This window comes from Cotesia typhae, unplaced genomic scaffold (genome assembly GCF_013202065.1).
Source record: "Cotesia typhae breed Kobodo isofemale line unplaced genomic scaffold, CoteBio_Ctyphae contig_22, whole genome shotgun sequence".
NCBI lineage: Eukaryota > Metazoa > Arthropoda > Insecta > Hymenoptera > Braconidae > Cotesia > Cotesia typhae.
The window spans coordinates 5,089,662-5,107,480 of record NW_027423728.1 but is presented as its reverse complement, the minus strand read 5'-3'; the positions used below and the strand labels follow the sequence as shown (position 1 = coordinate 5,107,480).

Sequence of the window (17,819 nt, the reverse complement as noted above, 5' to 3'; positions counted from 1 at the left end):
AGACAGTAAAAAACTACCCTTATCCTTCTACTTAGCCTCGATGAATCACTTTTTAAAGAATTTAAGGCAAGAGACCCAGTTTTTAAACACAGTACAATTATTTTTCTTTCTTAAGATTTATTTTTGAGTTTGATTAAATTTTTGGTTTTTATTAAAAAATTTTTTAAATCCAAAATTTTAATTAAATTGAATTTTTTAAAAATCAAACCAGTTTTTATTTTTCATTTGCCGAATAATAAAACATGTTTAAAGAAATTGTAAAATAGTTTTTTTAAAAATTCATTTTTCAATTTTTTATGCAATTACTTTTCTATGCATTTTTTCAAATTTTTTAATTTTTGATTTTATAATTACTTACTTGAAAAAAATTACCATTAAATTACCAAATTACCAAAAAAAAAATTCAGAAATATTAATAATGTTAATCAAAATAGTAAAACAAACAGACAAAATTATTTTTATTTATTTTATTTAAGTACATTGGCTTGTACATTTAATACTGAGTTTCAAGCCAGTAACTATTATAAATTATATATTACTTTTAATAATAGAAATGTACATTGTACGATTTACATAAATTTATTTATTTAATATTAGCAATTAATATTATTATCATATATTACAGATAAATTGTAGGTAAAGATAAATTATAATAATAATTATGATTATGATTATGATTTTTAAAAATGCTAGTGATAAAAATAAGAAGACATGAATAATTTATGTTAAACACTCGGGGTGTTTGCACAAAGTGGATCGATTAAGCGAGCAATTTGGTGTGATAAGAAAATATAATGTTACGATGATATCTGTCATGTGTCACATATACGTCGCGTTTGGAACGTTGCTGACATTATAACGAGCGTAAATAAATTAGTCTGATGGCTGGTAAATAGTATTTGCCAAGCAGAACTTTTTAGATTCAAGCTTTTTTATTTATATTTCAATATTTATTCATCCATTAACGCCTAGGAGTTAAATTTATTGATTCGCAAACTTCCGGTACATTTTTTTTTAGTTTTAAATAAACTTTGGTTAAAATTTTTCATTAAAAGTTAATTAATTTTTGTCAGAGTTTCATTTTTGCACGCCTGAAAATTCAGTTTTTAATCCACAAATAAATTTCTACTGTAAAAGGATAATATTCATTTTGAGGCGTGCAATTTCAAATTAAAACTCTCTCTATCCCTAAAAATTAAAAAAATTTCTGTTAGTTAAATAAATAATCATAAATAAGCCGTAGACAAAAAATGTACCAAAAATTCAATAATAAATAACTAAAAAATAAAAACAAAGTAAAAAATTTCATCAAAATCATCTACGGGAGTCCTTGTTAGGCTTGGTCATAACACAACGACCTCGATAGCAAATTTCCGTCATATGGGAGACTTTGGTGGAGGTCGAGGTCCTGAGGATCGCGCCTAACAATGCGGAGGAATTCTTGGAAGTCGGGGGCTCGGTTGTTGTAGTAACCAGCATGTCTAGAATACTGGGTACCCTCCCAGTACCCTCATTACTGGGATTAATAGTGCTCGTGGACTCTTTACGCTCATCGAGCATTGTCTTTGTCTCCTTGTCAAGCTTATCCTTGTCCTCTCCATGTTGATTATCGATCATCGGCTCATCGGTAGCAGTAGTAGTTTCCGGAGCTGCCGTTGCTGTGGGCGTTGTAGATTCTGAAGTAGTCGAACCAGAAACAGAAATAGAAACAGAAGTAGAGTGACTTTGAGTGGTAGGCTTACTTTCATCGTCCCACAAATCCGGAGCGTTATCAAGGATCGCGTGTTCCTCATCCGCGGTTTTCATGCTATCAAAAATAGCTTGCACATAATCTGAAATCGCTCCGACACTTGATTTACCTTCAGTCTTGGAAACAACCCCCGGTATCTGAGTGGTGCTGCTGGTGGTGGTTTCTTCCTGTTTTTCAGATCGTCCAAACCCGAAAATACTGCGATCGGGATACCGAACTTCGCTCCACTCGCTTCGATGATTTTTCGGATGTTCTTCTTCTCCTTCATGAGCTTCTTTATCTTCTTTAGCTGAAGTCTTCTTGAGGAATTGCTCAGACTTGAGGGTCTTCTCCATTTTCCGCATCAGCCAGTCGGTGTAAGCTTTTGTCGAGTCCCAGGATTTACGAGGGATTTCAGGAGGAATTGAAACTGTAGTCGATTCCGTGGAAGATTCAACAAAAGTGGTGGTCTCGTAACTGATTGTTTGCGCACTTTCGGTAGTTTCGGTGACTCCTAGATTGTAATCATCACTGTCGCTTTTTACTAGTTCGGTTGTTTCATTAATTGGTGGAATTGAGGCAGATTCTGGTGTTTCATGTTTCTGCTCTTTAATTTCGGTGGTGATAGTTGTTGAATCTGGAGTTACGCTGGTGGTTGTTGGGGTGGTGGTTATTGATTCGGTTGAAACTTGTGAACTCGGTGGTTCGTAGTTTGGATTACTGTTGTATTGTGAAGACATTTCGTTTGGCTTAGCTTGCTCTTGCACGAGGTTGTTTACTGCGGAGTTAAAGTGTTGGGACTCAGCGGTTACGAAGTCATCCGGTGGTGATGGACGTACGCGAATTCTTACTCTTCTTCTTTTGCCGGGTATCTGTGGAGTTTAGTAAGTTGAGTTGATAAGAGTTATTTAGTTCAGAGATATTTTTAATAAAAAGAAAATTATTGATAAATTTTTATGTTAATCATTATTTAATAATTCTAAAATCTTACTCTTCTTCGCGGCAAATTTTCATTAGATTCTTCTGCAGACATTTTCATTCCGAAATCAGTCGGCATAGTAGTTTCTCCCGTCATGTCTAGCCCGGGGGTGCTGGTTTGATTGTCAGAAGAGACTAGAACAGTCACAAACCCGTCATCAGGCCTCGCAGTTATTATTTCCGGGGCTTCCTCTTTATCGGCGCTAATTTCTTTCTGCTCTCTCGAGAGTTTATCCTCCTCCGGAAGCTGGTTCACTGGCTGGAAAGAGGATTGGGTCAACTTGGTCGACCACTGGCTCTCGGATCCGTAAATATCCGAGGGCTGCTGCCTAGAATAAGGTCTCAGCCTTGACTCATCATGATGGTTCTTGTTTAGCTTGAGGCTACTTTGATCTTGTTGCTCTTCCACGATATCCGAGGCTCCGAAATTCAGCATGAACTCGCGGTCTTGGTTGGGATACTGAAATAATAATAAACAATCACTTAATTAATTCAGATCGATGAATTAACTAAATAATCAAAAGTTAGCAACAAAAATAAACCTTACATTTTCATAAACATAATCCGAGCGACTGGGTCCATTAGCTCCGGAATTAGCTGGCAAAGTTTCATAATTACCGTCGTAGACCGACTGTCTCTCGGCGCTGTCTCTCGACGCTTTTGGATGGATCAGTAGCCTCGGGTAATTTTCTTCTAGAGGCAAATTATTGTTTTCATCGAGTGGATCCTCAGTGGTGGTGCTTGTAGTGGTTGTACGTCTACGACCAGGTCTCCTGACCCGGGTCCGTATGCGATTTTTGGGCTCTTCAGCTCTCACGCGAGGCTTTATCGTGTAGGACTGAGTGTCCAAAGCACTAGGTGTCGTTGTTACAGGCGCAGTAGATGATTTTATGACAGGACGTGGTCGGTTTGGCGATTGATATTTTTGTCGATTTTTAGTTGATACTTGTGTGTGGGTAGGACTTGAATCTGCTGCTGTTCCGTCAGTCGGTCCTACGTTTTGGAGTTGGATCTATTGATAAAAAAAATAAAAAATTTTATTAGTATGAAAAATAATTAAAAATTAATTAACAAAGTAAAAAAACTAACTGGTGATTCCGGAGCGCGGAATTTGCTGCTGATAAGATTGTGGGGCTGATTAAAGTTGGGCTTCCGTATGAATCCATACTCTTCCTCACTAGACTCCTCACTAGCGGGGGCGAGGGTGGTTGTAGTGGTTTTTGGAGCAGCTGCTTGCACAATTGTTTTAGGATGCGGACGATTAGCAGATTGTATTCTCACGTAATCATTTCCTTCGCTTTGGACCTGAGCCGCGGTGAGATAGTTGGGCTTCTTCGCTCTCGGGCGTGTCCTCGTGGTTGTTGATTGTTGTCGCGGTTGATTCACTGCGCTGAAGTGTACGAACTCGTCCTGCGAGCCCCTCGGCGCCGTCTGGATCGGGGAGTCCTGTCTAGGGCGACCCCCTAATCGCGCCCTTACTCGCTGGCGAATTATGACTGGCGCCGGTTCCATTGTCGTTGGTGCTTCTGTCGTTGTCTAGTTTTAACAAAATAAATCATGAAAAATTTATCAATTAAATTATAATCCGGTTTGATCACAATTTGTGTTACTAATTACATAAATTATTTGAAAAATTAATTATTTAATGAAAATAGTTTCTTGATTTTCAATTTTTAAGTAGAAATCTATTTTTTACAAATTATTTTCATCAATCTTATTGTATAATTTTCAAGTTAAGGCTGTAAAAAAATTTTTTTCTTTAAGAAAAATTTATTTACATAAAATTTTGAATAATATAAAAACTTTTTAAGAATCGTTAATGATTTTATTCAATAGGGAATTGATTTTTTCCAATCAATTTTTATCAATTAGATTGTACAACTTCAAATTCATGGATTTAAAAAAATGTACTCATAAAAAAAATTAAATTTTGAGATTAAAAAAATATTTTAACTTTGAAAAATTCTATAGACGCGTAATTTATGATATTTAAAATAAAATTAATATTTTAAATATAAAATTAATTTCTGATCTTTAAATTTTGATTTTCAAAATTGATTTTTTAAAAACAAAATTTTAATTATTTTTTATCAGTAGAAAATTCAAAAATCAATTTAGAACCATTAAAATTAGTTGAATTAAAAAAAAAATACACTAGTAAAAAAATGACTATTGCGACTTTTAATTTTGATTTAAAAAAATTTTTTAAAAATTAGTAACACAAATGAATTAAACAAACTAATGAAATAAAAATAACTGTTGACTTACTTCGGGCTCAGAAAAAGATTCATAAGGTCGCGGCTGCATTTCCGCAGAGTATTGATTATTATTTAACACCGGACTATTTTCACCACTTGTACTACTTCTGTCATCATCATTATTATTATCATAATTATTATTATTATTATTATTATTATTATTATTATTATTATTATTGTTATTATCATTGTTGTAATTAATACTAGGACGATATTCCACTTGAGAATAAGGTATATCCGTTACGCCTTCAGCACTTTCAGTTTTATCGGCATAATAATACTCGGGTGTCACCGATATCGGTGTCGACGGAGCATTATTGTTATTACTATTAATGTTAGCTCCTTCTGGTGCATCATAATCATACCCCTGGGCCTGTAAGTTCCCCTGGTAGCCACTATCGGACCCGCGGAATCTGTCGTGAGATAGATGAGGGTAATTAGGATTCTTAGAGTAATCGCGTTCTGTTGTCAAACTTTCGTCGCTATACGTCAAGGAGCTCACGGTGGTGAGTGGCACATTGTAGTTTTGATACTGACGTGGGTCTTCAGGGATGCTTCCGTCATCAGATAACGTCTCGTGGGCTTGAATGTTTGGGATTTGATTTAGCGCCTGAAATATTTTTATTTACATTTAATTTGATTTTGTAGTTAAATTTAGTATCATTGAAAAAATTTGAAAGATTAAAAAAAAATTTTTATATTTTTATGATTTGATTTTTAACTTTGATTTAAATTTCTGGCTTAAAAATGGGAGATATGATAAAATATAGAAAGTTTAATTTCCTACAAAAAAATACTTGTGTAAATTTATCGTTTCTTCGATATTTTTATTAGAATTTGGATTTAAAATTTTTGGAAATAATTTATGAAATCAAGAGAATAAGGAAAATTTTTATGATTTCGTTTTTGACTTGTTCTCAAATTTTTGGCTTAAAAACAGAAGATAAAATAAAATTGAATAGAACTTTTTCTTTAGAAAATTTAATTTCTCATAAAAAAGAAATATTTTTAAAATTTGGTATAATTTAAAAGGTCAAGACAAATTTGTAGATAAAAATGCTTTGATATGAACATTTATAGAAGCCAAAGATACTCAAATTATTGTTAAATTGCTAGTAATTTTCAAATAAATAAATAAAATTAACCTACCTCATGATTGCGGTTCTTGAACTTTTGTATCTTGTTCGCCGGCCGACGATATTCCTGAGTAGTGTACCTAATGGTAGTCTCGGGAACTTTAGACCTACTTGGCTCGTAAGTGTCCTTATACTCTTCGGTGGTCGTAGTAGTCGTAAATCGTGATCTAGATCTATTAAATGGTCTTCGTGTCCGTTCATAATTTCTCTGCGTGGACCCCGTGGGGGTGATGCTCGTCGGCGAGGGGGTTGTTGTTCGCGCTGTAACTCTTCCTCTGAAAATCACAGTCCAAAAATTAACTTACATATTCAAAAAAACTGATCCAACAGTCCCCCAATCTCCCCAAACTTACCTCTGTCTAACCCGTGGTCTGTGAGTGGTAGTAATTGCCTCGGTAGTAGTCGGAACAGTAGTAGGCTCGCTAGTAGTAGAAATAGTTGTCGTAATATACTTATCAGCTTCACTTTCCTTGGAATCAAGCAGTGAATTAACTAATCCAGGAAGTTGGGGATGAATCGGCGGGAGTTCCGGCGGCAAACTGTACCCCGTCATAGGAACCACATTGGCATTGCTATTACCATTTCCATTGGGCCCAACCGGCCTTGCATCAATCTCCTCATACGAGTTCTGTATATTAGGATTCAGGTGATAAATTCCATGGTGGGGATTCAAGGAATGAGAAGCCTGTTGACTAGGATGCTGATAAGGATTCTCAGCGTGTCTGTGTTGAGAGTAATCATGCTGGTTGACTTGAGCTAATTGGGAGGTTATCTCCTGGTCCTTGTTCGGCTGGACCCTAGTGTGGGCATATCCATCCTGATACGCAGGGGTCGTAGGAGCAGTGTCATACGAATACGAAGATACAATATTCGGCTTTCTGTAATCAATAGTAGTCGCGTACTCTTCAGATTGAGGATAAGGCGTCACAGATTGTTGCTCATATCCTCGTAAATACCCGTCGTTCCCGGAGCTCGATGGATAAGGATACTGCGGAGTGGCTGATGAATACCCGGTAGGATAAGGAGCTCGACTCGCTAGTTCATAGCTCGCCTGGTATGGACCAGGGCCAGAAACCGGCAAATTGTGATCAATGACATTTGGCACTGTCTTAGAACTTTCCTGACTGGCAGAGGGACCGATATTGTCATCTAGGCTGTTGACGATCACCGATCCAATGTGCGGATGAGGGAAAGGAATCTTGTAGTACCCGGCTGGTGGACTGAAGCTCAAAGGCGCAACGAAGAAAGGAAGTTTATCTACACGTCTTTCAACGCGATTCATGTCCAGAGAAGAAAGATAGGGCAGCTCGAACTTAGAGTACCCTTGAGGGGGCTCCAAATTCGCGGGTCCTACGAAGACTCGGGGGTTGGTTGATGAAACATGATCGAGAACCGGGATTGTTTTTGCATCACGCAAGAATCGCAGGGCGTCAATTACTTGGAACTGGGGCTGGGTTTCTTGAGCTTCGAGGTCTGGGCCCATAAACACGGCGAGAGGTGGCTGGTTGGGAGGAGGGATTGTCGAGGCTTCTTGGACTTCGTCCTTGAGTGGTCTTCTCGGCTTGCTGCGATGCCTGGGTCCTTTGTGCTTGATATTTTCGGTGTGGTGTTGATGGTGAAGTTCTTCAGAACTCTTCAATTCTTCGGCTCTTTCTTCTTCTTGCTGGAGGGCAGCTTTTTCGAGCTCCTTTTGCCTGAGGATGGACCGCTCGATTTCGGCATTTTTCTGCCTCTCGAGAGCTGCCAGTCGTTCAATTTCTGCCTGACGGGCTTTTTCTTCTTTCATTCTAACTTTTTCCTGTTCTTCGAGTCTTTGGCGCTCGCGAAGTCGGTCTTCACGTATGCGCTCTAGTTCACGTTGTTTCGCGAGTTCTTCTATTTTAGCGAGCTCTTTGAGCTTCTTATCCATGTCGCGCTGGTGAGCTCGTTCTTGCTCCCGCTGGCGAGCGGCAGCAGCGATTTTAGCTTGACGGGCTATTTCTTTTCGCTCTTCGTTCAGCCGGTCAAGTTCTTTTTGCCGGGCCTCTTTGTAGAACTGCTCGATCGCTTGCTGTCCGCGGGGAAACTCTACGTATTCTTGACTGTAGGGCTCCTCTGTGGTGACGGGGGGCGAGGAGTCGATTTGTTGAGGATGGGAGTAACGATTATCGTGTCGCGGGAAGGAAAATTGGTTGTGGTCGCGGTTTCTTTCCTCCTTGGATTGGCCTCGTTGCGCAAGTGTTTCCGCTGGGACGTATACCACCTGAATCTGTAATGAAATTATCAACTGACTTTATTGCTTCCCGCTTTCTTTTTACTACGTCAATGTTTATTTGTTATCTCACTCACTCAGTCACGCGAGAAATTTGTTTGGTTGTGATTATTCGGAGCGCGGAACTTTCGATAGAGAATTCATTATTTAAACTGGGTTTTGATTTTTAATCGGAATTTATATTATTCTAATTATTTTTAGCTATCAAAGTTAAATTGAGAATTTTTATAATTTAATTAATAAATAGGATATATTTATTATTGAAAAAAAACTGAATTTTTTAATTCCTTGTTAATTAAGTTATATAAAATAATAAGAACAACAAATTTTTTAAGTGGGTATGATAAATTAAATCTGACAAGGAAGCTAATTTAAGAGAAAATTATTTTGAGAAATTTTCTTTTCTTGAATCAAGCAGGAAAATTCTTGAATTAAAGAAATGTTTAAGTAAATTATACTAATTAAAGATAGTTTTGTTAAAAAACTCTGCAAAATGATTTTCTTGGTTTCGAAATTTTTTTTTTTTTTACCAAGTTAATTTTTATGTCAATGCATAATTTACTTGTGAATTAATCAAGTCTAAATACAACTCGTTGACTTATTTATTAAACAATTAAACGATAAAACCGACCTCTTCATCGGTATTTTCTCCTTTTCCATCGCTGGCTGGTCCAGAAGGTGGAACTCCGCCTTCAATTGCCGCCTCTTGAGACTGCTTGAATTGCTGTGAAGAATAAACAGGCGGCAAAGCATCTGAAGACAGTTGCGGAGGTGCCATTTCTGAATTATAATCAACTTGCCGATTTGGAATCGCGTTTTGTCTGAATGGCTGTTTGTTTTCTTCGACAGCATTCGGCAGATACGCTTGATTCTACGATAAAAATTTAATTAAACTATTGCACTGATAATAAAAATTCTGATAAAAAAGTAGTAGGTCAATGAAAAAAATTTACAGCAAAAATATGTAAAGAATTAAATAGTAGATAACATTTTATAAATAGTTATATTTTAAATATTTTATCAATAATTAAAATATGTGTATTAAAAAAATTTTAAAACATTTATATAACTCTATTTTAAACTACATGATGATACTTTTAATATATTTTCATTTTTTTACTGAATTTTTTTTAATATTGATTAATATATATATATATATATATATATATATATATATATATTTTTTTTTTTTTTTTTTCATATTTTCATACATATATTCTGAGTTATATTTTTATGTATTAAAATTGTTACAATTAAATTATATAAAAATATAAAAGAAAATCGTCCAAAAGTCAGCTATTAAAAAAAATTTATTTTTTACATATTTTTAATAATTTTATTTTCATGGGGGTGGAGGTACTACTTTACCAATTAAAAAAAAAAAAAAAAAGTACCTGAAGCAATTGCTGTTGCGACCTGAGCTGTTGCTGCAATAACAAAAGTTTCTGGATGCTCTCCTGAGTTTTTTGAAGTTGCATTAACTGCTGCTGGTACTCTTGCTGCAATGCCGGAGGTAGGTTCAGCGATTGAATATTATTATTGGGATTATGTAATAAAGCGGAGCCAGAGGGTGACTGACTGTGACTACTGACCACTGGCGTCTGATGCGGAAGTGCTGATCTTGGACGTGCCAAAGGAATCCACTCGCTGTTTGACGTCTGACGTGACCATCTGTCGCTGCTCTCCACGGAGACAAGAGTTGACAGACTCAGCCAGGTTATTAAAAGAATCATCATTGTCTTCCTGACGATCTACGATTAACAAAAAAAATTTTTTAACCGGTCAAATCACTATTCAGGATCTCTGACTGTTGGGCAATTCTTTTCCTATTTTATAATTGCTCTTGCCAGTTGTAATTACAATCGCAACAATAATTATAATGCCAACTCAATTACGCGATATTATAAGTAACGATATAAAAGGAAAAAAAAGCTTAATAGACAACTAGAACGAAAGTAATTTGTCATTTTTTTTTTTTTTTTTTTTTTCCGATTATTTTATTTGATTTTACTTTAGCGATACACTTTATACACTTTAGCCAGTCGTGCATTAAATTGAATTTTTAAATTAGAAATTTGTAATAAATTATAATAAATTAATAAGGTTAATGATTTATTAATAAGAAATTTTGGTAGGTGTTTAGTTTCACGCGTCCAAATACTTTAATTGATAAAAATGATGTTTGAAATTTTTTTAAGTAACATTTTTTTTTTTTTTTTAAGATTCAGCGCAAAAAAAATTTTCAAAACTATCGCTGTGAGCTCATCTTAAAATAGCCTGAAAAAAATTTTGAAAGATTATTTTAAGATGAACTCACAACGACAGAGCCCTGTGGAATATTAAAACGGAGCTTCCATAAAAAATTCTTAAAATTGTCGGATAATAATTTTTCAACAATTTCAAATTCAATTTGAAAAGAGCGCACTTAAAAATGTTGTGATTAAAAACTCGCAAAATAGACTAAAAAATATCGAAAAATTTTTTATTGACAAATTGATAATGATTAAATCGATTTTTATTGAAAATATTAGTTTCACAATAATTTTTTTTTGAGCACTTACAAATTTTTTTTTTCTCAAAATTTATAAACAATGTTCGATCGATATGAAATTTTTGTTAACATTAAAAGCTTCAAGATTTATTAAAAAGTTCATTTCAACAAAAATAACTTTATAGAAAATTTTTTAAGATGTTAATTTTTCAATTTTTTTGTTACAAATTTTTTCGATATTAATTTTTTATTAAAAATTTAACTTATAAATAATTCAACAATTTTTCTAGAGCAAATTTTATCTAAATGATATTTACAGAAAAAAAATGAATTTTTAAAGTGAATGTTGTCGACCTCGAGTGCAAATTATTTTTAAAAAGAATACAAATGTTTCGTTATACAGCAAAGTGGAATTAATTATAATTATTGTTTTTAATTGGGTAAAAAAATGTTTTTAGCTTGCTTTGCTTTAAAAATGTGAGTTAAGTGGATGTTGGATAATTTATCGGAGCCAACATCGACACTATCGTTAGTTAAGGTATTGAAATTATTATTACTACTATTTTATTATTATCAACGTCACCGAGGTACATGTTTAACTCGCGTGTCGTAATAACACATATGTAGGCATACATTTATATCACCATAGTAATATACTGCAGGATTTGGAGTGAAACAGAGCTAACGAACTGTAAATAATTGTAAATATACGGAGGATTTCTAAATAAGAAAATTATTAGTTGAGAATGAGAAGAAAGAGTGGTAATTATTGTCTATGATCTATGGATTCACTTTATAATTTGACCGCTAATTATTTGATTGTTAGATCTTTGGTATTTGTTGGTTTATTATAAAGATGAGTCATTTGTAAGCCGAAAAATTTCTTCATTTTAATTAACTGAGAGAAACTTTTAATTATTGTTATTAGATTTTGGAAATATTATTGTTAATTAGGTCATTTTACACACCAAAATTTCTAGAAGAGATTGTAATTAAGTCATTTTACATTTATTATCAGATTATTTACATTTATTATTTTCTAAATTAGTCATTTTTCAAATTTAGAGTACTGGCCTGCTCTAAAAAAAAGTCTTGAATTACGATAAATATTTTTTAGATATTCATTCGAATAAAAAAATTGTTTTTTATTTAAAAAATTTGTTTTCTTATTCGAAGCGATCAATTTTTTTAAAGACAATTTCTTGGTTGAAAATTTTTCTTTTTTAATCAAATTTTTTTTTTCTTCAATGCAACTACGAGGAACATTTCTGTTAATCATTATCCAAGGACATTATCTATAAAACACAAAAAAAAATAGTAATTTCTACCATGAATAAAAATAAAATTAAATATTTAAAAAAATTGTAACAATTAGCTCTTATTCTTCTGTAGTCGGATAATTTCGACTTATTTTAGTATAATTAAATAGTCTAGACATCTTTAGTATTTAAGATCAATAGTAAAATAATCATTTCGATAATTAACTTGATGATTCATCTTGAATACAAAAAATTTATTAAATTTAATTTAATTACTCAAGTGAGTATGTTAACCCATCGGCCTTATTTATCCACTATACCTAAAATTTTTAGTTAATTTTTGTTTATATCACATAAAAAAAAATTCTTGGCTTTAAAATTTTCATGAGCTAATAAAAGAAGCTCTTATCTCTAGAAAATTTCTTCTTCCTTCACTATAACTTTATAATTTTCCTTTCAATTTTTTTTTGTTTTTACTGAATTTTTTTTCTGTATAAAAATGACTAATCTTATTAATCTTTACATGAAAATTTACTTAGATAATGAATAACATCAAAATTTGTTGATATCTTAGTAAAGGATTTTTTTAATTTTTTTCAAGAGCTAGTCATGCTTTTTTTTTTCATAAAATTATCGCATGCAAGCAGTTATTAATTTTTTTTAAAATACTTTACACGATCTTCTAAAAATATTTTCGCATCTTCAAAACTCCAAGTTAAATTTTAATTAGAACTCTAAATAATTTATACAATAGAGAAATATCTTCTGCAAAATAAATCTCTTTAGAAAAAAAAATTTATTTTAAATTTCCTTCCGGTAAAAAAAATTACTTCTATTAAATTTTGTATAAGATAAATGTTAATTTTCAAATTATCATAAATACGCGCTCTTTTATAATTACATAATTCCCAACAAAAATAATTAAAATTCCAACGTATATATTTTTTTTTAAATTAAAAAAATCCTTTTGACATCAAAAACGTAATAATTAATAAAATAAAAAAGAATAATTTAGCTTTGGTTACCCTGTAATTGAGAGAAAGATAAAGGAATTTAAAAAAAAGCCACAAAAGAAATTTAATAACAATTTAATGCAGTAATAAGGCGTTTCATTATTCAATTGAACAATACTTTCGTGCATAAACATCCACTTGAGGATTGCATTTAGCACGTTTACGTTTACGTTTTACATTGCAATAGTCAGCTGTACTACTGACATGATTACAACTAAACAACATACGTGCGGGATTTAAATCGCGGAAGCCTCGCGTGTTTGCTTTAATTTTATTTTTTAGCTTTCATCCTCACCATATTATAATAATAACAACAATAATCATCATCTTAAAAATACACACGTTAAATTACAAAGATAATTTTAATAACATTAATATTAACAGCAATGATAGTTGGATAATTATGCACGACACGTGTGTTGATCGCATTCCATTCTTATTCTGTATACTTCTGCCCCTTTTACTTAGTGTTTGATATGGACCCGAAAGGCTTTACTTACTATTTATATTAGTACTTGTACCGACTTAATGAAACGAAAAAAGAGTACCCGCTCAATCTACAGTTTTACATTCATACATATCTAACTTAAATAACTTTCTCTTCATTGTGATAGATCCACGATTATTTGTATCGCTAAGTGAATATAATTATCGATCGAATAAACATAACGAAGCATGCATGCAAACCAGGTCGATTATCTTTTTCTTTTTCCATTTCTTTTTTTTTTTTTTTTTTCATCGTAATCTCGTTCTTATCGCCGACCGTGGGCTTTTTTATCTCGAGAGCTCATTTGGGTTCCTTTTTTAATTACGGATTAAGTAAGGTTCCAGTTTCGTTTTCATTTTTGTAAAGGAATTCAAGATGTGGGCAGTGGAGCAAATGGATAAATTTAAATTTAAAATTATTGATTGACATAATCTGACAAAAAAAAATTTTTTAAATAGACAAAAATTGAATAAATTATTATTATTATTTTATATTTTTAATTTGTAGCTTTTATTGACTGTCCAGTCTAATTCAACAATTTTTTTCTCTAATTTTTCGTAAAGGTTATTTTTTCAATCAAATTTATCTTTAATGACAAATTTAGATATGAATTGACGATAATTTGTTTATGCCAACAATATTACGAAAAATTAGAAAAAAAAATTGTTGTATTTGACTGAACAGCTAATAAAAACTAAAAATATTAAGTATTATAAAAACCAGTCTTTAGAAAAAAATAAATATCAAAATTATTATTATTGTTAATGGAAAATTTTTATTAACTTTTATAAATTAAGTTATTTGCCCTAAAAGCCAAAAGCCAATTGAATCTAACAGAAAAAATTTTTAAATAAAAATTATTCAAATAAATAAATAAATAAAAAAAAAAGGTACGTTGCAACCTTGAAAAAAACATAAAAGTTTACTTTTTTAAAGGTTCTAGGGTTAAAAAAGTGTATAAAATTTTACTTGTATTCCTCACATAAGTTATGACTTATTCGTTTCAATTCAATCATTGAATTCTAAGTTTGAAATCGGGTCAAAAAAATTTCTTTACAAACTGTCAAACTATAATTATATTCAACCACAAAAAATTTTTTTTAAATTATCATCACCAGGTTACAAATTAAATAAAACAACTGAAACGAATTGCAATTATCTGCACCAACAAACAGCGAAATTTATGATCATGATCGAATGAATAATAGTTACATTGTAAATTCATTGGAAGCCAAGAATAACTGAACTAGTATGAGACATTGACCAAGTCGGGAATTGAACCCGGACCTCCCTGATTACATGTCAAAAGCTCTCGTGGGTAATCAGGAAAGTCCGGATTTTTCAAAGTTATTTTTTATAAAATATTCAGAGTTGTTATTAACTTACAAGTTGTCTAATGAATTTTTTATTTGAATTAAAAATGAAATAATTTATTATGCCACATTTGTTTAAAAAATTAGTGATGTGTTGAAACTGTTGGCACTTGATCTACTCTACTGAAAATTATCAGTGTAAAATCATGACTTAGAATCTCCCATTATATTATTTAAAGTCACCGGACGGAAAGAAATTGAATTAAAGGAGAATAAATAAGTGTGTTGATAGTGTAGTTATAGTACATACGGAGAACTTTCTTTAGTCACCTTCGCTCTCTCGAGCTCTCATTTTCGTGGGCCCGCTAGCGCCGCTCGACACCAAAACATTTTCTGTTGCTTTCGATTGTCCGACTTTTTAAACTTAACTAATATACTTAATAATGACAGCTTAATGTTAGTTATTATTTTTAATTGGCAGATGGTTCAAATTTTTCTATTTTATAAACGAAGAATTTTTTGTTAATAGAAACTTGAATTAAATTATTATAATTTTTATTACCGGAAAATATTTATAATGCAAACAATTATTATTATTATTAATTTCTATGGGCTAATAATTTAAAAATTTTTTTAGTTTTTTAGACTTACAAATATGTATTATTAATTATTAAAAAATAACGACCCTTGATATTTATTGAAAGAGTAATAATTAAGTTTTAAAACTTTTTTTAATTAAGAAGTACATTAATTTTCTGGTTAAACAAAAATCAATATTAGAGTTTTGAATTTTTTATATTAAAACGGTATTAAGTTAAAGAATTTTTTAAATTTGTAAATTAGTTTTTTTGGTAAAAAAAAAAATAACAAAAATTGATTTATTAAATTTTTTTATTGAAAAAAAATTTCAAAAATTTTCTATTTAAAATTAATTTTTATGACAAAAAAAAATTCAATTTTATAATTAAAAAATTTTTTTTAAGTTTCACTTTAAAAATCTCATTAATTGAAAAAAAATTTCTGAGGTATTTTTAATTTTGTTATCATTAAAAATAAATTTTTTTTAATTAATAAAATTTTCAATTTCTTTCAATTAAAATATTTAAAAAAAAATTTTAAAAAGAAGTCTATATTTATATAAAAAAATTTAATTGAAAAAAAAGTTATTAATTAACTCTCTAAATCTGAAACAGTGAAAATCACTGGAAATTAGTGGTATATTCACTATTTCACAGCTATAAGTATACCACTTAGTATACTTATAACTGTGAAACAGTGAAATTCCACTGATTCATTTTAAGAGAGAACACTCTTTAAAAGATCACTTAAACAAAAAAAAATTAGAATTTAAATTAAATTAAATTTTAATCGAAACTTTATATCCATCTCAAATGTCTTCCTCAACAAATCCGGACTTCCTGAACAGCAAGTTCCATTAGTTCCGTATGAAAAGCTTGCGCGGATAATCTTGAAAAAAAGAGCTAAAAAACCGGCCGCTTCTCATCACCAAAACTTCCGCATTCCGCTAATTAACTCTATAGAAGGCTGAAAATTTTCTAAACCCACAAGTTCATTGCCCGTTAAAAAAACAATTCGACCGCGGAAGAAATTTTACCGACAAGTTAAATCTCTAAATTCTAAATCAATCACTTAAACGTTTAAATTGCCGCAATCTCTGATTGTAAATTATGACTGCAGGTCAGTCGTCTATAAAATGGTAAATCTATTTATATTGAAATTTCTGAGAACGAGGAATAGAAAAATCAGAAGTGACCTCAATTCAAAAACTCTCGATACAATAAAATATATAATAAATAAATAGATAGCTAAATTTGATCCACTTGACTAGTAAAAACTAATAAAATCAGCGAGTGTACTTACCATTTTTTAAATTTACACTACTTTTCCTTAATTTAAAATATTAACTACACAACACAACACCACTCATCCTCTCCGGAGCTATTAGTTTGATAAATTATTAACAAGGGATAACAATTAATTTATTGACACTTTAAACGCACGTGAAAAATAAAATCCTAAATGTACTCGAGTACTGAGTCGTGAATTGTCTGAAACAAGTTCTCAGTAAGCGTAAGACCTATATAACAATCCCCTCCAATAAGATTATTCTTTAATAGAAGTAAAGGTATATCGGTATGGTGTCTTGGTGTCTTGGTCTCTTTGATCCGATGTATGGCCCGTTCATGGATACTAACTTCTAAGAGAAAGCAGACAATATCATTGAGTTTTTGTAGGAAAAATTTTGAAAATTTAATAGTTGTTTTTTTTTTTTTTTTTTTTTTTAAATTCATCACATTAATCTTGAAAATTTAAAATTTAATATTTTGTCTAAGTTAAAGAATTCCTTTTTCTGGTTTATTATGATTTATGGTATAAGTGTACACCACCTTGTAGCATTGACGTCAGCACTAAACTTTTGCACTAAGAACACTTTCTGATTAAATTTACAGTTTTAAGTATGAATGTAGTTAAGTAAATTAGTAAAATACTTTAATTATTATTTTAAATTAACAATTTGAAAATTATTCTTAAAAGTACCGTATTGCTTCAAAAAATTATTATTTCTGTTTTATTTTTTACGGTAAATATTATTAAAAAATTACAGAAAATTTGGTAAAATTTACATTACTATCGCACTCTAAAAATTGTTAAATGTTGTAAATTATAAGAATTATAAATGTTTAAAATTAAAAATATTGAAATCAAATTTTACTGTTATTCTGATAAAAAAAAAATTAACATGAAGAAAAAAAATCTTGAACTCAGAGAATCAGTTTAAAAAATTTGTTTTCGAAAACTTTTTTACTTAATTCAAGAAAAAAAATTTTTTTATAAAAAATTCTCATTTAATATTTTTCTTCAATCAAATTAATTTTTTATTAA

General features: G+C 31.1%; 1 protein-coding gene and 1 long non-coding RNA gene across 2 annotated transcripts in view; one reads left to right on the top strand and one right to left on the bottom strand.

The window, feature by feature from the left end:
• The window catches only part of LOC141524467 (uncharacterized), a 57,716-nt gene that overhangs the window by 26,939 nt on the left and 12,958 nt on the right, over positions 1-17,819 (top strand). The gene's annotated exons all lie outside the window — the stretch shown is intronic.
• LOC141524460 (uncharacterized) lies at positions 495-16,946 on the bottom strand. The gene is made up of 10 exons (XM_074238360.1): positions 16,797-16,946; positions 9,747-10,103; positions 8,984-9,223; positions 6,455-8,349; positions 6,115-6,376; positions 4,976-5,575; positions 3,797-4,243; positions 3,255-3,719; positions 2,721-3,167; positions 495-2,601 (listed from the first exon to the last, which is right to left on the bottom strand). Exons 1-10 carry the CDS (start codon positions 16,797-16,799, stop codon positions 1,315-1,317), a joined length of 6,003 nt encoding a protein of 2,000 aa, XP_074094461.1. The 5' UTR covers positions 16,800-16,946; the 3' UTR covers positions 495-1,314.

Coding starts and splice junctions, on each gene's coding strand:
- LOC141524460 (XM_074238360.1), bottom strand. Junction 6,377..6,454: donor AGACCACGGGTTAGACAGAG/GTAAGTTTGGGG, acceptor TGTGATTTTCAG/AGGAAGAGTTACAGCGCGAA. Junction 4,244..4,975: donor AATCTTTTTCTGAGCCCGAA/GTAAGTCAACAG, acceptor TGTTAAAACTAG/ACAACGACAGAAGCACCAAC.